This window comes from Lynx rufus, unplaced genomic scaffold (assembly GCF_022079265.1).
Source record: "Lynx rufus isolate CCGP_SWC_20201006 ecotype Redwood Valley unplaced genomic scaffold, mLynRuf1.p SCAF_1, whole genome shotgun sequence".
NCBI lineage: Eukaryota > Metazoa > Chordata > Mammalia > Carnivora > Felidae > Lynx > Lynx rufus.
Genome location: NW_025814823.1, coordinates 44829768 through 44855797, shown reverse-complemented (window position 1 = coordinate 44855797; position 26030 = coordinate 44829768). Strand labels below are relative to the sequence as shown.

Sequence of the window (26030 nt, the reverse complement as noted above, 5' to 3'; positions counted from 1 at the left end):
TAAGCGTTGTCTGTTGTTTCTGACAAGTCTCATTTTTGTTAATTTGATTCTTTTACTGTTGGATAATATTATTTTGAAGTCATAGTTCATTCGTTGGGCTTTGAGGGGACTCAATTGGGATGTTTGCCTCCAACAAGTTTAGCTCTAACCAAGAACTGGGGGCACCACTGACATAAGTCCTGTCAGTCCTCTTCAAAGCTCCAGACTTCACGCAAAGCCTCTGGTTCATTCTTCCACCTTATGGTAGGCCAAGGGCAGGTGCTCCAGATCCTATCACAGGTGTAGACATCTTTCCTAAGGAAGTGCTGGCTTTTGTATTTGGTTAGCTCTCTCTCAGGTTTTATCTCACTGTTCTTTCAGATATTTGGTTGTGCCCTTCTCACTTTCGTTGAAGTCCAGCAATGCAAAAAAATAGTGTTATGATAGTAATTTTCTCAGCTGTCTTGGTGTTATAACTAGAGGGCATATCAGCTGTCTTCTATTCTCCAATAAACAGAATCCTCCTTTTTCTTTTCCATTTAGAATTTTTCTTCATAGATTATTTTATCTCTTTATGTCCTATACTTTTTGCAACATAGGTATTTTCTTTAGAATTCAACTGTTAGCAGCCTGACTTTTTCCTATCTATCACATATTGATACATCCATGGTTAAATAATTCTGAGTATTCACAAATTTGGGAGTACTATTCAAATATAACTTAAAAGTCTAAATCTTTAAAATAGAGATTATAATTCTAACTCAAAGTATTAAATTATATCATGTACTAAATGAGAACAGCTAGATACAACATAGATGATGATTCACTAGCAATTTGATCAAATCCCCACACATTCTCCTGATAGCAAATGTAATTCAAACTCAAGCTTAATTAGAAATTGATACATCTTGGGGCACCTGGGTGGCTCAGTCGGTTGAGCGTCCAACTTCGGCTCAGGTCATGATCTCACGGTTTGTGGGTTCGAGCCCTGCCTCGGGCTCTGTGCTGATGGCTCAGAGCCTGGAGCCTGCTTCAGATTCTGTGTCTCCCTCTCTCTCTGCCCCTCCCCTGCTCATGCTCTGTCTCTCTCTGTCTCAAAAATAAATAAAACATTTAAAAAAAAAGAAATTGATACATCTTGGATCTGTATGATCATTAGCAGATATTCAGAACTACAAGTATAAATTAATAAGTATATTTATTCTAATGTAATAGATCAATATTGTTACTTCTAGTAGGCTTTTGGTAAATATTTATCATATTTAGTTTACAACTTATTTAACTGATCTTAGTAGATGTCCAAAATGAACAAATCTTGTACATATATATATATATATATAGCAATAATTTTGAAGTAGAACATTTATGAGTATAAACTGTGTTCATATTAAATTCTCCTTTTTTATAATTGAAGATCTAAAAAACAAACTGTAAATAGGAGATTCCTATTACCTAAATAATTTTCCTAATATAATCCTTCAAGCAGAAAAAAATATCACAAATCTATATCAGGTCCTCAGTAACTGAACATTGAAGAATGTTAAAATTATTTCATCAATGGCATACTTTGAGTACCTATTTATTTTTTAAAAAATATTTATTTTGAGAGAGAAAGTGAGAGAGAGAGTGGGGGAGGGGCAGAGAGAGAGAGAGAGAGGGGCTCCCAAGCAGGCTCTGCCATTCAGAACAGTGCCCCACATGGGGCTTGATCTCAGTAACCATGAGATAATGACCTGAGCTGAAATCAAGAGTCCTACTGGGCCACCCAGGTGACCCTCAGTACTTCTTTTTTTTTTTTTTTTTTTTATGTTTATTTATTTTTAAGAGAGAGAGGGTGTCAGAGTGCGAGTGGAGGCGAGGCAGAGAGAGAGGGAAATACAGAACCCGAAGCAGACTCCAGGCTCTGAGCTGTCAGCACAGAGCCCAATATGGGGCTCAAACTCACAAAATGTGAGATCATAACCTGAGCTGAAGTTGAACACTTAACCGACTGTGCCACCCAGGTGCCCCCTTCAATACTTACTTCTAAGCATCACCATATACAAAATTTCATTTACTTTGTACAACAAACATGTTGAGAGAATATTCTTAATTATTTGATTTTGAGGAAGGTTGGTATTTTTTTTTTTTCGAGAGCGAGAGAGAGCATGCCCAAGCAGGAGAAGGGCCAAGGGAGAGGGAGGGAGGGAATTATAAGCAGGTTCCACACAGAGCCCTACCAGGGGCTGGATCTCATGACTGAAGATCATGACCTGAGCTGAAATCAAGAGTTGGATGCTTAACATACTGAGCCACTCCAGCACCCCTGAGAAACATTCTTAATTTGTACCTTTTACTAAGTATGTTAAGATAGATTTTAAATGAAGAGATCTGTGTAATTCCAAAATCAGTGTTATTTCTCCTACCCTTTTGCCCACATTTAACCTATTAACGATGAGATGTATTGAAAGTGACTTTTTTAAATGCCACCATAAAAGCCTGATGTACTTTTAATATTTAATATGATTTTTCTTTAGGATTTTACTGACATTTAGGACTAGTTCTCTAGGGAACACATTAGGAATATAAGAAAGTAGGTAATTGAGAAAATTAAATATTCTCTATTATATTTATTTCTCTTTCATGTTTTGTAAGTTAATTTTTATGCACACAGAATTATAAATATTTTAAGTATTTCCCTTAATTTAAAATTCTCTATTTGATCAATTTCTCATAAGCTTTACCTTTCAATAACACATCTTCAAAATGGAATATAATAGACATTTTATAAGAATTCAGACTGTATTTTAAATTTTATTCTAAGGATAGATATGAAGAACTATTAAATTAGTATTTTTAGATAACAAAAACATGTATTTGCTTAATCTCCAGAATATTCACATACATGAATACAAATTTATAAAGATCACATTCAGTATATTGTTTTAAAAATAAAAGTTTATTAAAAGTGTTCAAAATATTCTTTTTTGTTTAACTTTTATGTTGATATTATTTCCTCAAAGAACAAATTATCCATGTGAAAAAAGGAACTTTTAGATACAGATAAAATACATGGTATAATTATTAAATAAAAGCAGTGTAATTTGAACAAAGTCATTATACTTCCTGCTATAAAAAGCCATTAATATCCTGTCTAGAATATACCCTATCAGCAATATTTCCATCTAACTTGGCTTCAAATGTCTCTCATCAGAATTGCTCTGCCTTCCATAACTAATCAGTTATCAGAGCCTGCCTGATTTACATCAGCATTTCCACTACATTGATTGAAGCTTTATCACCTTATGCCTACAAACCTGGGGTAATGCATGTGTTTCTCAGATAAACTTATTTTTTCTCACAGCACATAAATAAGCTACATAATGATCTCCCTACCTCTAGTCTCTTTCAGTTCTACATATCCAGCTCACTACTGGCAAACCAATTTGTCATGACTTTTAGCATAATCACTAAATGCAAAATAATGAATAATAATAATAATCCTTCATTAGTCACCTAGATAGAGCCCATTCTTTATTAGTGTATGTATCCTTCACTGGCTATCATTTCAAATTTAACCAGCAGATTTTCCCTATTTTCCCTCCATCAAAAATGTCTTGATATAAAATCTCTAATCTTTATCAAATTTCACAACTCATTTCCTCAGGTTTGAAGCTTTACACAAGTCGCGATACTATCCATACATGTACATTGTCTTTTGTTTCAGTGTCTTTTATCTTTCATCACCCCTGCCTTTACTAGTCTAACCCTACTTAAAATCCTCCCACCCCTTAGCTGCATCTTGTCCATCTTTTATAATATCTTAGCATTTCATACTTACCACTTTTATTACACCAATCCAGTTACGTTGAAAACATCAGTTTTTTAAGTATTTTATTTTCCCAAAATTTTATAAAAATTTTGAGCATATAGAAGTTAAAAGAATCATACGGTGAATATCCATATATTCAGCTTGGATTTTATAGTTAACACTTTGCTCATCCATCAAATTTTGTAATGCATTCAAAGTTCTAGACATAGACACACTTCATCCTAAAAACATTGGCATGCTTATTAACTAGATTTGAATATTTTTAGAGCTTTTAGGTGAAATTAACATAGAGTAAAATGCATAAATCTTAAGTGTAACCTTAAATTAGTTTTTTTTCCAAATATATCTACCTATATAATTCAAACCTCTAACAAGATAGAGAACATTGCCATTACCCCAGAAAGTTACCTCATATCCCTTTTTAATCAGCCCCAGCTTCCACAGCTCCAAAGAGAATTACTCCTTAATTTTTTTCAACTTCAATTAGTTTGGCCTATTCTTGAACTTCATATGGATGTAATCATACATTTCACATTCTTTAAGGTTTCTGTCAATCAGTATAATATTTTTTTAACTTGTTTGATTTTTTATTTTGTTAAATTCACATCCAAATTAGTTAGCATATAGTGCAACAATGATTTCAGGAGTAGATTCCTTGGTGCCCCTTACCCATTTAGCCCATCCCCCCTCCCACAATCCCTCCAGTAACCCTCAGTTTGTTCTCCATATTTATGAGTCTTTTTTCTTTTGTCCCCCTCCCTGTTTTTATATTATTTTTGTTTCCCTTCCCTTATGTTCATCTGTCTTGTCTCTTAAAGTCCTCATATCAGTGAAGTCTATGATTTTTGTCTTTCTCTGACTGACTAATTTCACTTAGCATAATACCCTCCAGTTCCATCTACGTAGTTGCAAATGGCAAGATATCATTCTTTTTGATTGCCAAATAATACTCCATTGTATATATATATACCACATCTTCTTTATCCATTCATCCATCGATGGACATTTGGGCTCTTTCCATACTTTAGCTATTGTTGATAGTGCTGCTATAAACATGGGGGTGCATGTGTCCCTTCGAAACAGCACCCAGTATCCCTTGGATAAATGCCTAGTAGTGTAATTGCTGGGTCGTAGGGTAGTTCTATTTTTAGTTTTTTGAGGAACCTCCATACTATTTTCCAGAGTGGCCGCACCAGCTTGCATTCCCACCAACAATGCAAAAGAGATCCTCTTTCTCCGCATCCTCACCAACATCTGTTGTTGCCTATTCTTTGTGGCCACTGCACATTTATGTTTAAGAGGTATATCAGCTGATGTTATAAGATACATGATCTGCAAAAAAAAAAATGTGTGGAAAATACCACTGCAAATGTGTCTTTACTTCTTAAAAACTATACAAATATGTGACTAAATAAATCACAAAAAGTGCTGTTTTCACTATGCCTAATCATTACTAAACTTTTTTTTTTCTTTTTCATGGTTTTATTGTTCTAATAATAGCATTTCGTATGTTGAATAGCAACCTTGACGTTTTGGCATCTTTTATGAATATGAAATATTATTTGATACACCAGAATTACAGGATATATTTTTATTTAACATCAAAGCTTTTGAAGGATTGTATGTTAGTTGTGTTTCACACTCAAGTCGTCTTGGTGTCTGACTTCTAGGGAATTCTTTAAGACCATGCAGCATTAATGTGGTTCAGAAAACAAATGTACACTTATAGATAATGATCCATACAAATAATGATATATCCACCAAGAGGCAATTTAAGTATGAGAGCAAATTTCATGAATAAATACCAAAGGGGATAAGCACATTTAATTTACTCTACTACATTGGAGTCATGTAAACTATACATATTACTCAAGGAATCCAACCATGCCTGCTGAGAGAGGGAGATAATTTCAATGATGAGGGTGATTCCAATTGCAATTTCTCTGGAGTAATAAGCAGGAGATAGGAAAAGTGAAAATGTTGATGCCTCAGAAAGTCCCAGTATCTGTGTCATGTAGGAGTATACTTGTACATTTATGCACTTACTTTGTATTTTAAATAAAAGCAAATTATACACAAAAAGCTGAGCATTCCATTTTGTGTCAAAACACCAAACCAAATATAAATTCCTGTACTAGATTTAAACTTTTGAAAAATATAGTTATATATACATATAAGTACATAATATACACATACATGTATACATATTTATGTAAGTCCCTATTAATGGGCATTTACTAGAAATATAAGGGATTTTTTAAAAATTCAATTATTTCAGGACTTAACTATAGATTTGAAGGCCTAACTCCTCCCCAACAACCTGAAACACCTTTTGGTGCATGCCATTTACTCATTTTAGTAAAAATGAGACAATTAGAGTTGTGTGAGCTTTGGTAAGATGAGTAAGTATTCCAAATGTTAGTGTTTCTCATATAGAGTAGGAATAATATAGTATTTCATATCTCTGAGACACTGTGACAAATACTGACAGGAACACATATAAAAACCTTAACTGAACACTGATTCAGTAAATGGTAGTGGGAGTAATATTTTGAAGAGTTATATATTATTCATTGCTGGTAATTTTTTTTCTGTATTTATTTCTTTTTGAGAGAGAGAGAAACAGTGTGTGCATGAGTGGGGTTAGGGGAAGAAAGAGAGAAGGGGATAGAGGAACATGACTTGAGTCGAAGTCAGATGGTTAACCACCTGAACCACCCCCGTGCCCTCATCACTAGTAAATTTTTGTCCACACTTAAGCCTCTAGTCATTGGGGTTGAGACTTTGATAGTTCAAAGAACAAACACACCTAAGAAGAAAAATCACACTAGTAAGCTTCTGACCTCTAGACAAAGTTTCATTTGAAAGGGAGTTTATGAACAACATGAAATTCACTTATAAAAACAGTTAGCTATGCTTTTGCGTCAAAATTTGAATGTCAGGGGTGCATGGGTGGCTCAGTCGGTTAAGTGTCCGACTTTGGCTTGGGTCATGATCTCACGATTTATGAGTTCGAGCCCCGCATCGGGCTCTGTGCCGACAGCTCGGAGCCTGGAGCCTGCTTCGGATTCTGTGTCTCCTTCTCTCTCTGCCCCTCCCCAACTTGTGCTCTGTCTCTCAAAAAATAAATAAATGTAATAAAAATTAATAAAAAATTGAATCAATTTAATATTTATCCAGATAAGTATCAATTTAATATTTATCCAGATAAGAATTTGAAAGCAGAGGGGTACCTGGGTGGCTCAGTCTATTAAGCGTCCAACTTTGGCTCAGATCATGATCTCACGGCTGGTGAGTTTGATTCCCACATCAGGCTCGGTGCTGACAGCTCAGAACCTGGAGCCTGCTTCTGATTCTGTGTCTCCCTCTCTCTCTGCTCCTTCCATGCTCATGCTCTCTCTGTCTCTCAAAAAGAAATAAATGTTAAAAAAATTAAACAAATTTTAAAAGCAGATATTATACTTTAAGGATAATTAAGTTTATTTTATAGCAGTTATACAAATAAATTACTTTCATTTAGTATACTACTCTTAAGCTTGACTCCATCTATTGTCATAAGGTTTTAGTTAGAGACATTTTTTGTTGTACAAAATTCTAATTTCCTTTTAAGTTTCTTGTTTACAGGTGACCATTGCCAATGTCTACCTATGAAGCATGGTCATGAATAAATAACAACTTCATATATTTGACAGTCTTAACTATAATTCTATTAGATTAAAATCATTTTTATATAGGTGTTCACATTTTGATTAGAAAATTCAACTTTCTGAGAATTCTGCTATCACTTTTTCTCCAAAATTAGGAAAAAATAGATTTTGTTTTGCGTTTTTTTCCTTAAATTTCTGCCCCAATTATTGGAAAGTATTAATTATGAAATTGGATTTTTTAAACTTTTTTAATGTGTATTCATTTTTGAGAGAGGGAGAGAGAAACAGAGCATGAGCAGGGCAGGGGCAGAGAGGCAGACACAGAATCTGAAGCAGGTTCCAGGCTCTAGCTGTCAGCACAGAGCTGGATGCGGGGCTCGAATCCATGAACTGTGAGATCATGACCTAAGCCGAAGTCGGACGCTTAACTGAACAACCAAGGCGCCCCTATGAAATTGGACTATAACTGTCTCACTGCTATAGCTGGTTCCTCAGCATTTCTTGGGTTCCCAGATTACCAACTCATTCGTTTTGAATTTTCTAATTCTGGTACAAATATTCATACAAACTTCTAGTCACTGTTCTTTGTGCTGGTCAACTAAACAGCAAAAGTCACTGGCCTGTCATAGCTTAACTTATATTCAGGAGACAATAAACAAAAATACATGTTAGTATGAAATAATTCATTTGATGGCTAGTTATAGAGAAATATAAAGAAAGTGGGAGGGGGTGTACAGGATGAGGGGCCAGTGTTGCTGTTTTATGAAGATTGAGTAGGGAAGGCCACTCTAATAAAACTGGTACACAAATTGCTATATGGAAATTCAATTTGTTTCTTTCAAAAATGAAGACTTGTTTGATTTATTATAACCAACAAACATTGGTTAGGTGGCATTTTGCTTATATTATATTGGCATCTAACAGCAAGGGTTGGCAAACTATGGCCCACAGGCCCAATCTAGCCCACTATCGGTTTTGTATGGCTTTGGTTTTTATCTCATAAGAATTGATGGGGCACATGGGTAGCTCAGTTTGCTAAGCATCTGACTCTTGATTTAGGCTCAGGTCATGATTTTACAGTTCATGAGTTCAAGTCCCTCATCAGACTCTGTACTGATAGTGTGGAGCTTGCTTGGGATTCTCTCTCTCTCTCTCTCTCTCTCTCTCTCTCTGTTTCTCCTCAGCTTGTGCTCTCTCTCTCTCTCCCCCAAATTAAATAAATAAACTTAAAAAAAGCTAACTGGAAAAAAAGGTAAAGAAAAATATTTAGTGACTATTTGCATTTTGTGAAATTCATATTTCAATAGCCATTGAGTTTTATTGTACCTCTCTCATTTGTTTAGCTATTGTTTGTGGTTGTTTTTACTCTATAATAATCATATGGTTATAACAAATAGACCCAAAAGGAGACCCACAGCTACATTTTTTACTATCTGGCCCTTTATAGGAAGTTTTCCAACCCCAGCTATAGAAGAAAATAAACCTCTGTACAGTATTTCTAGGAAACTTGTATGTCAAACGCCACTTCCCTTGACCCAACTTGAACGTATTGGCAGATGGAATGGACAGTTTCTGTGCTTGTTCATGAGGTTCCAACACAAGCAACCTCCCAGCCTCCCTGCTTATTTGCCTAAGAGCATTCTTTTTTGGTATGAGAGCAAGGTCAGGCTGCATGCACAGGAAGCCCAATAGTGCAAGTACAGGCTGGGGGTAAAAGCTCCAGAGGAAATCCTCAACCAACAGGGTAAGAAAGTCTGTGATTCTACTATAATTTCACTTCTAGCATTATCACTGTTCTCTTTTATGCTCCACTTACCCCTTTGTTAGGCAATTCTCTCTTCAATTATCTTTTATTTATTCATTCATCTATTTATTTTTATTTTTATTTCATTTTGGTAAAATGACAGTGACTTTATCACAAAGAGACAAAAAGGTGACACAATAGCCTGTGTATGAACTCAGTAACAGAAGTGCAATGAGCAATCACTTGCAGACTTTGAAAGAAGTGATGTGATTGGCCACTGATCATAATGTACATCTGTTTTTTAAGTAATGATTTGTGGACCGCAGAACTAACAGCAAAGTTTGCATTTTATGCAATTTTTCACAGTTAATATATTGCAGTAGTTGAAATTTGTTGGGGGGGGGTTGGAGTTATTTAACTAACCCATGGTAACTGAAATTCATGCATATCAGAACTATTCAAAGCAAACACTGTCTAATTTGAGGAGACATTGTTAAATTATGCTGCTTGATACAAAGAAATAGGATTAGAATGTTAGGGTGTGAGGTTGATGGCAACTGCAAGGTCCTTCTTGTAGGCCTAAGTCTATGAAGCAGCCCTCTTTTCTTTGGCTGAAGGAGAATTAAGATTATGAGAGGCACTGCCCTCTTCTTGACACAAAGTGACCACAGTGAGCTTTCCTAAATACATTACCATCGCAGGTAAGCAGAGGACCCTCTGGCTTAGGAGAAGCCATGTATGAGACTACAGTTGACCCTTGAACAGTGGGTGAGTTGGGGCACTGATCCCTACACAGCTGAAAATTTGTGTATAACTTTTGACTCCTCCAAAACTGAACTACTATTAGCCCACTGTTGACTGGAAACCTAACAAATAACATAAACAGTCTATTTACACGTTATTTTGTATGTGTAATATATTCTGTATTTTTAGAATAAAGTAAGCTAGAGAAAAGAAAATGTTATTAAGAAAATCATAGAAAAGAGAAAATACATTTACAATACCGTGCAGTATCCAAATTCCTCCTGTAAGTGGGCCCACACAGTTCAAACAGTGGTGTTCAAGGGTCAACTCTTTTTAGTTCCAAAGAAAGAGTAAGCAAATGGTTAAAAGCTTTTTCAGATTGATATTCTTTGGAGGTAAGAGAGAAAAAATGAAATTGAAGCTTCATATCTTCTGTTTATCATTTCACACATGACAGCTGTGGATAATAAATGGAGCCTAAAGAGATACCCCAAATACACTGGTAGGAAGACCACACTGGCAGTGACTCTTCTTTTAGATTGTGATGGACTGAGTGTATAGTCTTTGATTTCAACATATTTGCACTGCTTCCTTGTTGATGCCCTGTTGCAGCCACAGGTCAATTAACAGCCAGGTTTCTGAGCAGAGAGTCCTACCTACTTCTTTCACGTGAACTAAAAGCAAATCTTCTTAATAAAGGTAATAATAAGAAAAATGCTGATTAAAAAAAAGGAAGGAAAAGCATTAATTACTAATTATAAAATAAAAATCTTAATTTCCTTGAGGTATTTTTTATTGAGTCATTTGATTATAGAGCATATATTATTATGACATTTAAATATTTAATGTGTGCCTTGGACTTTCATATATTTAAAAAATTTAAATTATCTAACTTTAAGAATAAGCTCCTGTTACTTTTCTTTCTTTATTCAAGGGACTTGAAAGGATTATTTACCCTGAATTTGTCTCTAATTCGATGCATCATTATCAGTATTGTTGACAGGCAAAAATGGAAAGGGAAATAGGTGGAATTAACCATCTTGACCTGACTTTTTTACTTCCTCAGCTTGAGCTGTACAAGCTTCACTATCAAGAACTTTTAAAGAATGGCTTTTAATACAGCAATTTTACAACTGGATAATTTTTAAAGCATTTATCTCAATAGTAATCATCATGTAGCTTTAAGAAAATGATTCACTTACAATTCTGAGTCAGATAAACCTGAGCATTTGCAATTAGGTGGGTGAGATAATTTTAAAATACTGTCAGAGTTTTTCTGAAGAAAAGCAATATAACAAAAGAAAGCTTATTCTTTCATCTTTGCCCTTTGAGTATTGCCCTATTTGATGTCTGCCTCAGTAACTTCATTCAGTCACTTTGGTTCTACTTCAGTACGTTTTCTTTAAACTTGACATATACCATTGGAGATTACCAGTTCAAGGTCATCAGTTTGCACAAAATTATAGAAACAACTCAAAACCATGAAACATGTTAGTGTAAGCCCAGTTTGTTTTTCAGAAACAAAGGATTGTCTTCTGTCATGGGCATCTATTTACTGGTCTGCTAACATATTTTTAGGAGAGAACCATACTTCCCCAAGGGTCTCAGATGAAGAACAAGGCCAAGTCAAAGTATCCAATTCTTTAACACTCTTTAGAATCAAGAAAGATGCTCACGTGTTGTTAAAATATGGTTGTTGTTTTTTAAGTTTATTTATTTATTCACTTATTTTGAGACAAGGGCTAGTGGCAGAGACAGAGGGAGAGAGAGAGAATCCCAAGCAGCACCACACTGTCAGCCCAGAGCCTGATGCAGAGCTGGAACTCACGAATTGTGAGATAATGACCTGAGCTGAAATCAAGAGTCGGACACTTAACTGACTGAGCCACCCAGGTGCCCCAATTCTGGTTGTTTATATCATTCTCAGGGAGTCTCCAGACAAGGGACTTTCAGCCCCTGGAAGTCATTTTTTTTTAAGTTTTTATTTTAGTTCCAGTTAGCTAACATAGTGTTATATTAGTTTCAGGTGTACAATATAGTGATTCAACACTTCCGTATATCACCCTGTGCTCACCATCCCCATCACCTATTTAACCCATGCGTCACTCACCTCCCCCCTCTGGTAACCACCAGTTCTCTAATTAGGAATCTGTGGAAGCCATATTCTTTACTGAGTCAAAGATGGCTATTTCTGGTGAAAAGTGAATCACCTGTCAATGAAGTCTCCTTTCTTAGCCTCATCCTTACCAGAAAGAAACAAAGCTTAGTGACTATTTTGGTTGTAACTGTTTTTGGTATCTCTTGTGAGGATAAATCAGGGTTAAAATTATAAGTCAAATTCTTCAAAATTTAGTCTAATAATAACTTTATTTTGCCTTCTAGTAGTCAGAGGAATTGGGCCAAGTCACTATACATCTTCTGTAGGTCTTTCTATGAATGTGGATTGAATAATAAATTAGTGTGTTATGATGAACTTCCCACCATAATTATAATTCTTGAGCACTCAGTATTCTTTTTGATCAATCTCCCTGTGAATGAACAGTAAGCGATAATAGATACATCTGTTTTCTAAATTAAGTCTCCTTTTGCAGATCCACAGGGAATAAGTCTGTGTGTGTTGTGCATATGTTTCATACAAACTAGATCTTAACCCTCTAATGTGTGGCTCTTCTCTGGCAAAGAAGGACTCCTCAGGGCTACCTTAAGTTACTTCTGTGATAGAGAGTTAGAGAATGTTACGTAAGAGATTTAAAGATAAGTAGAAGTCACTACACTTTCACCTAATGTGGTATTAATGTAATACTTTACTTTAAATGAGCAAACACCAGTAGATCACAGAGATCCTTCACTAATATATCTTTTTAAAGTGGGTACTCATTTATGAAAAAGGCAAAAATGTATTCTCCAAGAGTTTATAGTTTAGGTGGAGATCAATAAGACCTCGTGTTCTTTTGCTATACTTATGAAAAAGCATTTCAATGACTGGTATTTTGTTATATAGTCAATAATAGAACTAGAACCCAATTGTCACAATATTAATTTTTCCTATCATTCACTGGTACCCACATTTTCAGCAAAGGCTAGAAAAATTCTAATAAATATTTTACAAAAATTAGTAATTAGGACATAGGGCATTTTAATAACAAAATAGCAAGATTTTGGCTGATTTTTGGCAAATGTTAATTGTGAAAATAAGTATTTAATTTGAAAATGTTAGCACATGAATTTATGTTTAAATTTTTTTTTTTCAACGTTTATTTATTTTGGGACAGAGAGAGACAGAGCATGAACTGGGGAGGGGCAGAGAGAGAGGGAGACACAGAATCGGAAACAGGCTCCAGGCTCTGAGCCATCAGCCCAGAGCCCGACGCGGGGCTCGAACTCCCGGACCGCGAGATCGTGACCTGGCTGAAGTCGGACGCTTAACCGACTGCGCCACCCAGGCGCCCCTGAATTTATGTTTAATGAATATTTTTAAGAATGTGAAAAAACTGTATTTGCAATAATGCTTTAATATACGTGTTCTTTTGCAATAAAGTTATTTTAATAAATGAGTTCTTTGCTGTAAAAAAGGTGGCTAAGTAATAATAATAGAAACAATTACAATTTTGGCTTATCTTTTTAATTCTCTTTCCTATGACATCATTAGTAACATCAAAAGCTGGTATTAAAAAGAAATTAGTATTTCATTTATAGGACTAAGACATATTTATGATACAATATTTAATAGGAAGTTACAAATCAAAAATTCAACTCCCCCTATTTCCTAAATTTATTATGTATTTTACTATACACACACACGCACACACAGTAGTCCTTGAAAATGTTGCATCAATTTAAGGTCAACCAGCTGATTTTGATGTCAATATCAAAATTACTCACTTTCCAAATCTGCTGTGAATATAATAAGGTTATCTTAGAAAATCTTAAGTAAAATTTCTGATGCTTACGTGTTGTTCATATTGCTTTCCCATTAATTACCTGCTAGTATTATTAACATGTTACTATTTTTATGTTTCTAATTTACTTCTTGATCTCTAAAGGCTTTTTATACATCAAGGAAATTCACCCTTCACTACATTTATAAAAAGTTTTTGTTTTTAATGTTCTCAGTCTTTTGTTTCTTTATGTATTTTTGATGTAACTATATTTTATATTTAGATGATTGGTGATCATATATATTCATATTTATTTTATAACTTCTGGGTCTTATGGCCTTCCCTCATGGACCTTCACTCTTAAGTCTACCTAGAAGTAAAAATTAATCACCTACTTTTTTATCTTCCAAGATATTTAAGGTTTTAATAATGTGTAACCCAGGGCAATTTACTTAAAATCTCCTGTCTCTGTTTTTTTGTTTCTTTTTTTTTTTTTAATGTTTATTTTTAAGAGAGAGAGAGAGAGACAGAGCGCGAGCAGGGGAGGGACAGAGAGAGAGGTTGACACAGAATCTGAAGTAGCCTCCAGGCTCTGAGCCATCACCACAGAGCCTGATGTGGGGCTCAGTCACACAGCACAAGATCCACGGAGCATGAGATCATGATCTGACCTGAAGTAGGTTGCTTAACTGAGCCACCCAGGCGTCCCTCCTTGTCTATGTTAATGTCTGTGAAGCCTTGAGAAGAGAACCACGTCGTGGGTTCTCTTGAACCCACACAGCTGTGCTTTAGTCATTGGTTCATCTCAAGTGCATTCCAGTATGAAGAGTAAGACAGGACTCCAAGTTTACTTATTTATTTTTCTCCAAAGAATAACTAGTTATCTTAAAACTAATTTTTAGTTTGTTTATGTATGTATTTATTTACTTTTAATAGAACTTATTGTCAATTAGCTGACATATAGTGTATACAGTGCACTCTTATCTTCAGGAGTAGATTCCTGTGATTTATCACTTACATACAACACCCAGTGCTCATCCCAACAAGTGCCCTCCTCAATGCCCATTACCCATTTTCCCTACAGCCCCCCGTCCCCCGCTCCCTACCCCCATCATGTTTTCCATTGGTTTAGACAGATACTTTTATTAAATTATAAATATCAAGTGTATTAAGGTTATGTCTGGCTTTCATTTCAGAGTTATGAATACAGTTATTTCCTTTGTCATAAAGCATTTTTAAAAATTTCTATACTTATATAATGCTTTTTAAAACCTGGTAACCATTTTTCCCTTACTACTCCTTTGTTTTAGAAATTATCCAGTTTTTAAAAATGTATTTTTGATATTTCCATTTGAATTTCTAGAGAAATACAAGTATAATTTCATAAATACTTTGTAAAAATATCATCATATTAATTGTGATTATATAAGATAATAATTCACATTTCTGAAAACAAGACATCTTGTTCAAAATTAGTGTGATTCTTTCCATTCATTTTAATTGACATATTTCCATAAAGTTTTAATTTTTCTTTATCTAGAACTAGCCCCTATCTTGCTGGTTTTTAGATAACTCACTTTTAGTGGTGCTAAAAGGTAAATTTAATTTTTCTAAAGAAATTACACTGATGTTTGCATTTTGCTTATATGATTAAACAACTTCCAGAAATCTTTTAAATTTTTCTAAGATTTTAATGGTAATAACATTTAACTATTAAGGTGCATTATTACATAAAATACAAATAACTAAAATTATGCTCCATACTTTTGTTTCTCCAAGCTATGAGTTAAGAACTTGGCATATTTTGGCATTCCTGAATTTAGTGAAATTAATTTAAACTAAGTATAATGTTAGATTTTTTTAAAGTAAAATTTTAGTTAGTTAACATCCAGTGCAATACTGGTTTTGGTAATAGAATTCAGTGATTCATCACTTACAAACAACACCCAGTGCTCATCACAACAAGTGCCCTCCTACATACCCTCCATGTTTTTGAAATTTATATATCTACCTCAAAATTCAGCATTAAGCTTAATGATATATTTACATTTATATCTCTATGCATAGCTATGTATCAGTCTATTACCCCTTGCAAATGGTTATATTTATAGAAGGGAGAAATGTGGAATTTTGTTGGATGTTTATTCAGCACATATGAAATTATTATGTGTGAAATGTTTATAATGCCATCCTTATAAAACATAGCAAATTACCTAAAATGTAGTGACTTGCCTGTCTTTGAAAAATATTTTCCCTGCAGTGATATCTTTTATATTAGTGTAAGAATATTATCCCAAACTATATTTTCAATAAGTATATAGACACATGAAAGTCAATGAGAAGCTTATCCTATGAAAAATTCAAGAAATAAGTCATTCTTTATAATGTTATTTTATTTAAAGCCTGAAGTTTTATATTTTAAGTATCCTAAAAATATCTTTGCTTTTAAACTTTTCCAGTATGTTTCTCTCTATTTACTGCTTCCTTCAAGAGAATACATTCTAACATAATTTAACCTTTTCCTAATGATTTGATGTGCATGATTGTTCTATTTCAGTGAAAACACCATTTTTATTCTGGTTACTTCCTCACTGTCAGCTATTGCTGTTGTCAAAGGATCCAGATCACTCTCACTTGTTGTTTGTAAAGTCTTGTGAGTAGGGTAATTGAGCTTATTACTAGTGCACTAAAATTATAGTAGAAAGGCTTTGTGAGAAGACCAGAGGCCCTTTCTTTTGAGTTGTATAAAAGAGCTTTAACTTCTTTATAGCTTTTTGTGACATTTTGTCAGTTCGGAAAACTATGATCATTTTATTCTGTGCTATGTTCAAGAGAAGTAAGGTTGAGGGGCGCCTGGGTGGCGCAGTCGGTTAGGCGTCCGACTTCAGCCAGGTCACGATCTCGCGGTCCGTGAGTTTGAGCCCCGCGTCGGGCTCTGGGCTGATGGTTCAGAGCCTGGAGCTTGTTTCGATTCTGTGTCTCCCTCTCTCTCTGCCCCTCCCCCGTTCATGCTCTGTCTCTCTCTGTCCCAAAAATAAATAAACGTTGAAAAAAAAATTTTTTTAAAAAATAAAAAAAAAATAAAAAAAAAAAAAAAGAGAAGTAAGGTTGCTAAATGATTGAGTTACAGATATTGGAATAAGTCCTGCTATCGGTAATGCCAAAATGGAATGCGTATATATTAATTGCTATTGTTACAACTTAATCATATGTGACTGTATAATAAACAACTCTAAAGAGACCCATAACCACACTTTGATAATATCTTGAACACTTATTCTAGGTTTGATATTTTGAGACAAGAGCCTGCTGTGTTTTTTTGTCATGAAGAAAATACTTTTGTATTTGCATTGTATAGATTACCTTCTAGTTATGTTGTTCAACTTGAAAAAAAAATACCTGATACATTTTTAAAATGCAAATTAAAACAAAGTACACGTTATTGCTGTGTACCAAATTACCACAAACAGTGGTTTAAAACAACTGTCATCTTTTAGCTCACAGTTTTGTAAGTCAGAAGTTTAGGGTGGCATGGCTACATTCTCTGCTCTGGATGTCAAAAGCTGAAATCAAAGTGTTGGCTAGGGTTGTGCTCTCATCCAGAGCTGGAGGTCATCTCCCTGAAAGATTGCTTCCTCGCTGGCTGTCAGGTAAGGAACACTCCCAGCTCCCAGAGGCCACCCATATCCCTTCTCATGTGGCCCCTTCCATTTTCATACCTGACCTGAGCAAGTCGAGTCCTGTTCATGCTTCATATCTTTCTGACTTCCCCATCCACAACTAGCCAGAGAAATCTCTCCATGTTCAAGGGTTTATGAGATCAGGGCCAGCCAAGTTATCTCCCCATATTAAGGTGAACTGTGACACACAGCATAACAATCCAATGAAGTGATTTCTTATCACAATCCAGGAAATAGGTCATTAAATCTCAAGAAGGAGCATTTATAAAATTCTGCCTGCCACATGCATTAAGTGCAATTAACTTGTTCTATAACCAGGATAAGGTAGTAAATATGTGTTTATCAGAGTGGGCTCTAGAGCCAGCTTAATATTGCTGTTCAACTAGTTATTATCTGAGAGACACTGAGCAAGTTACTAAAGCTTTCTCTGATTCAGCTTCTTTTTCTATAAATTTGGCCTAATAATAATACCCATGTCATAATATTTTAATAAAAATCAAATGTACTAATACATGTAGATCTCTTAGAGCATAAGAAGTACTCAATACTGTATACTAATTTGATTAGTATATTGGGACTAATGTCATATGGTCTCAAAAATGCCTGACATTTTATTTCACATTATTCAATATACCAAGAATGAGATGTATCTTTGAATTATATAACTCCATTAAGTTAGGAAGTTTTACAAATTTCTTTAGATTCTATTGAGTTACACTACACATTTTATAAAATAATATTGTTATTATACAAAGTTATAGCTCACAGAATAATAGTAAAATTCCCTACAAGAAATAATGCAAACTTCAAACTGCTTTACCATAGTAATCTAGAGTTTAAAATACAAAACAATAGGGATCTAACCAGTCCTAATATTGGTCCTCCATAGCCAGATGTTCTCATTATACCTGTTTTAATGAACCTAAACATTAATTAGTTGCTTATGTTTATGGTTTGGAGTCTCAGAGTAGGTGCTTTCCAGTTTGTGAAAGTTGTCAGGACTCTATTGTGCCTGCAGTCACACATTCTAAAGTCATGCAGGCATTTGAGATAATTAGTGACAGTTTCATGCCCTTAAAGTAACTATATGTTAAAATAAGTTTTCCTTTTTAACATTTCAAAGTTATGACTTGTGACCACAATAGTTACTTATATTCTATTTTTAATTTACATAATGACAAATAGTACCTTTACATCACATTTAACAGGGTAACATTTCTCAGTGAGAATGGCTTTGTCTTTCCTTTGACTCAGGCGACCACTAAGGAAATACATATACTCTGATGAACAAAGAAAACCAACCAAACCCATAAACAAATTTGTAAATTAAAATAAATAGTAATAATAGAATTGTGATGTTTATCCAGATAGCTAATGAGGTATACTGGTGAGAGAATTTCTTTTTCTTTTTTTTGGTAATGTTTATTTATTTATTTTGAAAGAGAGAGCACAAGCGGGGAAGGGGCAGAGAGAGAGAGAGAGAGAGAGAGAGAGAGAGAATCCCAAGTAGGTTCAGTGTTGTCAGTGAAGAGCCCAGCATGGGACTAATTCCCACAAACCCCATGATCATGACCAGAGCCAAAACCAAGAGTCAGACGCTCAACCGACTGAGCCACCCAGGCACTCCTGATGAGAGAATTTCTTAAAGAACATTATTATTCATAGCTTTCCTTAGAAAAAGAGGAAGCATATGCTTAACTTTGTGATCCTTAAAAACTAAATAAAATATTTGTATTACATTCTGACCGAATGAGAAAATAATCAATTAGATTGGCTACTATAAGTAAGTTCTACAAATCAAGAAATATTTCTTTGTTTTGTTCTACTAAACTTTCTATAACTATGCAAAGTCAAACAGCGGAGTGAAAATAGGTGTTGTCTTCTAGGGCAGGTAGAATATGGTTCCCCAAAGATATCTATATCTGAATCCCCAGAATCCATGAATATGGTAGCTTACATAGAAAACTGTGGGAAAGTTTTAAGGTGGTGAAGAGAATTAAGTTTGCTAATTAGCTGACCATAAGCAGTCTATTCTACATTAAATAGGAATGCTCTGCATTAATTCAGATTATACAGGGGTGGGCCTAAAGGAATCATAAAAATCAATGTCAGAGAAATGCAGTGTTTCTGGCTTTGAAAATGGAAGAAGGGGTCATAAGGAATATGGATGGCCTGTGAAAGACGGGGAAGGCAAGACATTTACTTCTTCAAAGCCCCTGAAAGAAATGAAGCTCTGTCAACACCTTGATTTTAGCACAATAAGACCTATTTTGAACTTCTGACCTCTAGAGCTGTAAGGTGATAAATGTGTGGGGTTTTTTTACGCCACTAAGTTTGACGTGATTTTTCATAGCAGCCATGGGAAATTAATACAGCTTCTAATTTGAAAAATGAAGACAGGATGTACTCAATTTCTGATGTAGCAATTTTAGGATAAAATACAGAGGTCACCTTTGAAAACTCAGTTCAAGGAAAAACACTGTAAAAGCAAAAAATCCTGCCATGTGTTGAGATTTAAGATACATCTAGCTTGTTTGGATGAGACTTTGAAACTGAATTCAATCTTCACTTTTCCCTTTGAATAACACCTTTGGTTGCTCAGAAGCCATTAATTTCACGCATTCCCAATTTTTTTCTCTTAGAAGGATGACTAGACCTTAATTTCTCTGCAAAGGTTTTGACCAAGGTTTTGGACAGTATGGAAAGTACAGTTGTACAAATACTTCCTTGTCTAGCCGTATCTGCAAAATATGAGTCTCATGAAATTGGGTTCATTGGGATTAGGTTACACTATTCCACCAATATTTGTCAAGAGTTAGTCATAAGAGAGAGGTACTTCCATATAACTTAATTTTAGTGAAGCATTCGTGAATGCCAATGCCATCAAGCTTTGAGAATTCAGATGACCTTGAAATTATTCAGTGGTTTAGTTCACCTTGGAATTTTGTTTTGTACATGGATGAATAAATCATCAAATATAAAATATAATAAAAATACTTAAGCATATCTTATGTTACTAATCAGTATAAGTGACTTTTCTGAACATTACAATGTATGTTTCTTCTAAAAATAATAGTACTAATCTTATAATGCCTCATATTTAGTTATATGGAAATTAGCTCATATTTTTATTAACTTAAAAAACATTAAATGCATCTAACCTAGTATCTATATTATTATTGCTTTGTTACCTTTGGATAACATTTGAGCATTTACTCAATTTTACTCATTTTATTTCAATTAGCAAAATTTCCCCTACCAAGTTGTTCATATTTGTTTAGTTCCTTGCTGGTTACTTTCTAAATAGCAAGTGAATACCCTGAGGAATACTTTCCCTAGTTTGCAAGCTTTTATTATGTTACAAGTAAAATAGATCTTTAGTGAGTATGTGAAAAGTACACAAGAATGTTGACTCCCTTTGTAGGGATATTTAATCATTGAAGATAAAGCACTGGTGAATGTGAATCTGAACACTAAGATCAAACACTGAAAAGCAAGAGTAGTGTTTTGTTAGCTATGTTTTATCATATAAACATTTGTGAACTTGCTCAAGGCAGACATTTTTAATGTGAAATGTGTAACCAAATCTATAAAAACATATCTCATCAGCAATTTAACTTATTTCTGCTTTCAATTTCTATATGGCAAGTTAGATTTATTCCATTTCTCAGATTTATGTATAAAAAGCTTTTAGGAAAGATAAGCTATTTTATTTAGAGATTGTAACATGATTGATAAGGATAGAAAATCAGTTTAGTCTCTACATTCTATTAAGCTATTCCCCAGATACATTTTTTAAAAGAAGATCTTAAAAGGCATAGCTGACATTTGTTTACATAACCTCAAATTGACTTTTAAAATGTTCTGTTATTTTAAGGCATAAAACAAATTTAAAGAGAAACATGGTAAATAATTTATTAAATTCAATTCACTTTCAGAAACTGTACAGAGATTATACAGAAATTATACTAGGATTATGTTACTTTTTTATGGCAAACAGTGACATAAAAAAGTTGTAAAATCTGACAGAACTGTGCCATGACCAACAATAATTCTATTGAACCGATAGTTTAGCATGAGACCATTATAACATTCAAACAAGTTATAAATTTGTGTCTACTTTGATAATTAGTTTCTGCCAAGGAGAAGAAATAATGTAGTTAAAATACTACTCCCTTTGGTTTTCTGCCACATTGTCTTTAAGAAAAAAAAAGTGTGACAAGAGTATTTTCACATCTGAATTTGTACACTCTCTTGGGCAGGTTGTGTGTTAGATTAGTAGTAAATGGTGATTGTTTGATTTTATGTTTTATCAGGAGCTACAACCATAGAGAAATATGACCTCAGAACAAATTTGTGGATCCAGGCAGGAATGATGAATGGCAGGAGACTGCAGTTTGGTGTGGCTGTTATTGATGACAAACTCTTTGTAATTGGAGGTCGAGATGGCTTAAAGACATTGAACACTGTTGAATGTTACAATCCCAAAACCAAGACTTGGACTGTCTTACCACCAATGTCAACACATAGACATGGTCTAGGTAAGATCTCTTACTTTATTGGTATTATTTTTGGAAACATTTATTGATAGTTAAAATGCATGTTAAAAATAATATTACTGTCATTAATTATCATTGACTTTAGATGAATTATGAGCTTATTTGGAGCATTTTTTCTAAGTTCTTGACATTTTCTTGTGTTGACTAATGTGCATTAAACTGTTGAGAAGGATGTCAAAGATACAAAATGAGTAGACCTCAAGCAATCCTCAAAGTTTTCACAATCTGACATTCATACAACATGTAAAGTTCAATATGAAAAAAAAAAATAGAACTATCATGGAGAGGCCAGAGTGATGTTGCCCAGAGGAAAAAATAGTTAATGTGCATTGAGGAAAACTTAATTAAGGTGGCTCACTCCACTCCCATAACTAGCCTACCCATACCTTTGCATGTAATTAATTCCACCTTGAAAAATCTGTGGGGAAAGAGCAATACAGTTTAGAGAAAGAATAACGTATCAATTGGCATCAGGGATCATTATCACAGGATTCAACCGATTTCTCCTGTGGAAGAACCTGGAGATGCAGAGAACTATATTGGGATTCAGATGATCTGGGTGTGAGTCTTGAATCTACCGTATTGACATGATTTGAAGACAGCATTTAAACCATAAGACTTCAATTTCAAGACTTGCCACCAATTCACAGTTATTAAGTAGATAAAAATATAATTATAATGTTATGAAATCACTGTGTGAATTGTAAAGTCCTATACAAATATTTGAAAAGAGGAATGAAATAAAGGTGAACAGTTCCTGAATTTGTACTTGTACCATGGGGATTATAAAGAGAAGTACAAATGACTTTTTTTGAATACCTGAAATATGGCAAGTAGTCAATTAAGTGTCTTTCATGTATTTAGAATATACATATTAGAGAGCTATCCAGGTTTAATTGCAAATTCATTGATTTAGACATTCATAGGCAAGCAAAATTATAGAACATTTCTAAAATACATATTAATGCTAGTTCAATTTTGATATCTCTAGCACTGCACTTCCCATTCTTGTTTACTCTACCATCAATTTAAGCAAACATTAAATAAATAAATAAATAATATAAATAAATAAATAAATAAATAAATAAATAAAATAGGTCTGGACTATTTGATCTTTTAGCTTACCTCCCTTTTTTCACATTAGGTATTAGTAAATTAAGGAATAGTAATAAATATATGAAAACCTTTTCAAGTTCTAAAATTTTTTGCTTTAAATAATAACTATATAATTTATTTAAATCACATGGAACCAAATTATAATATGAAAATATTAACAGCAAATTATTCTTCCCAGGTAACATTCATGAGTATTAAAGGTTTCTTACATGATTGTTTTCCAAATATAATGGAGGATTTTTGCTTTTATATCCATGTAAAAGCTATATGTGTTGTTTTAATTATCTAGCTATCTAATTACCTATGTTTCTGTTTGAGTGAAATGTAGAGAATAAGCACTCTGGTTTAGAATGTTTAGAATTTAATGTCTCCTTCTTCCTTTTTGTTTTCGACAATTCAGTAATTTTCTATTAAGGTGTACTAAGGTTCAATTATGTAGGTTATTTGCATGCTAAGAGAACATACTTGAAAAAATTTCATCGAGAATACATCTTATGCTATATAATTTCAAGTGTTTAAAGTGTACAAGGTGATGGTGTGCCTCCAAATTCTGTCACACAGCGTCCTCTCCTCTAGGCATCAGGACTGGACAAAACGGTAACCTGGGGTATGGTCTTTCAGTTTTTCTTATTTGCTAAAGGGTTCATTGTAAAGGTTCATGTGGAAGTAAGGCTGCACAGCAAATGACATGAGCTAATAAGTATTTCAGGTATCTGAAATGTAGTGCAGCATTTCTCACAAGTTTTGGGGACCCAATACTAACTGTAGTAGTCCACTATTTTCATTCCTCACCCTCCCTTGCTTTGTGTTTTTCATTCTGTTTCACTTCTATTATCAAGTGGCTCACCTCTCCTCCATACCTTATGCCATTGGCTTCCTCTGTTTTACTTCCTAGGGGCTGTTGCTTCCTGTCAGTTTTTTTTTAAAAAATTCTCTCCTACAATACTCCCCAAGATCCGTCCTTGTTGAATTAGTAGATAGAGCATCATTTCTGGACACAATTCTCATCCCAGAGTGCCTCATAGATTGCTAGCAATGCCCAGTACATAGAAAGCTGCCTTCAACTTGGATACCAATCCAAGCTCTAATCAGCTGAAGCCAGATTGATAGCAATGCAAGATACATGTGTGTTTCCTGATGAAGTTGAATGTTTCCTTTATGATCAATCACATTCCTTGTGATCAGTTGAATCTCAGAAGTTCATCATTCTATGTCATACTCAAATGCAATAAGCCTCCTTGGCCCAAGATTTCTGTCCCTTCGATATACACATCAATCTTTGATTTACCTTCTCCTGGGGACTCCTATTACATTGATGTTGATATTTCTTATTTAATTCACCATATCTTTCTAGTTTAATTTTGTATGTTTTCTTTTATCCCTTCCTATTGGCTAATTTTAATATCTAGCCCTCCAAATTGTCCTTAATCTTCATGCATCATGATATTTCTCCCATACATTGATGTCTTGATCTTAATTAATTTTTTTCACAAACTCGTTATTCCTGCTTGGTAATTCACTATAATTGCTTTCTTCTTCCATGGTATTAATATTCCTCCTTGTCTCTGTGAGGCTATTTATTATACCTATTTCAAATTCCTATCTGCCTCTTTACTTCTTTTTTGTTTATTATATGTGATCATCTTCCTTCTCTTCCTCAAATTCCTCTTTCAGCTCTCCTCTTCCTCTTCTCTTTTTCCTGTTAGTCATCCTTTCTCTCCTCCTCCTGTTGCTGTTCTTTTTCTCCCTCCACTTCGGCTTCTGCTTCCCCTTCTTCCCCATATCTATTTTTTCTTCCTCCTTTTTTTTCTTCTTCTCTTCTAATTTTATTTTAACAGTAGTTGTAACCATGGAAATGTGTAATTTTTAAACTGTATTTTAACTGTAATTTTTAAGTCATATGAATATATCAGACACTGTGGCTAATTGAATGGAAGTTAAGGCATATGCCATTCTTTGTGCCCTCTCAAAACATTCAGGACTGGATGGGAGGGTTATGCCAGGGTGTGGAGCCCTGACCTTGCAAGCTGGTTTTGTGCAACCTATCGGCTGTTATTCCTGACATGTAACCCTCAGGGACACATCTGTTTACTTTCACTTGCAAATAAATGTCCTTATGCCTTTCTTCTTTATCTGTGATGCCCTAACTATAGGACTGGAAGCTTGGATAGGAAGGGAATGTTCTGAACCAGTTAAGTCTATTTGCTTCTGCTGTTAACAGTTCTTCCTTTAAGCTGGGCTCTGACGACATTCTGATGTCATCCAGACAATTATGGCAGGCTCTTGATGGGTTCTGCTCTCTTGCTGCCAAGCAATGTAGAGGGTTCACTGGTTGTTCTTTTGACCGCATCAAAAAAGCACAGCCAAATTTTCCTCCGAGATATTCCCCCATTGCAGTGCCATGAATTTTTGTCTCAGTAAGTTACAACTAACTTTTGTTTTTCTAATTATTTTTTACAGTGTCAATGTTTGTTTTTCAAAAACGCACCATGACCTTCCCTTTATGTAATCCCTGGTATTTGGTTTGAATGTAAATCAACAGCCTTCTGTGCTAGTTTTTTATTCGTTCAGAAATTAGAATGTCCCATTTTATTTGCCATATAATCAGTACTTATTCTGCGATATGCAGTGAAATTACAAAATTGACTATGTAATCCCATGTTATGCATTCAAATGACTAGAGGTAACAGCCTAAAGTAAAACTTAAAAATATGTAAAATATATAAAAATATAATATATATGTGTATATATATGTGTGTGTGTGTGTGTATATATATATATATATATATATAATGTATAAAATTCAAGACATTTTTGACCTGTATGGCTTTTTTTTTCTCACTTGATTTGTATAGGAAAAACAAAACCTTGA

The 26030-nt window shown here is 34.3% G+C and overlaps 1 protein-coding gene across 2 annotated transcripts in view; it reads left to right on the top strand.

Annotated features, from left to right (window-relative positions):
• The window catches only part of KLHL1 (kelch like family member 1), a 361548-nt gene that overhangs the window by 250169 nt on the left and 85349 nt on the right, over window positions 1–26030 (top strand). For both annotated transcript variants that reach the window (XM_047081567.1, XM_047081490.1), the window contains one exon: window positions 21800–22024. In XM_047081567.1, coding sequence (XP_046937523.1) covers window positions 21800–22024 — 225 coding nt within the window. The remainder of the gene's footprint in view (window positions 1–21799; window positions 22025–26030) is intronic.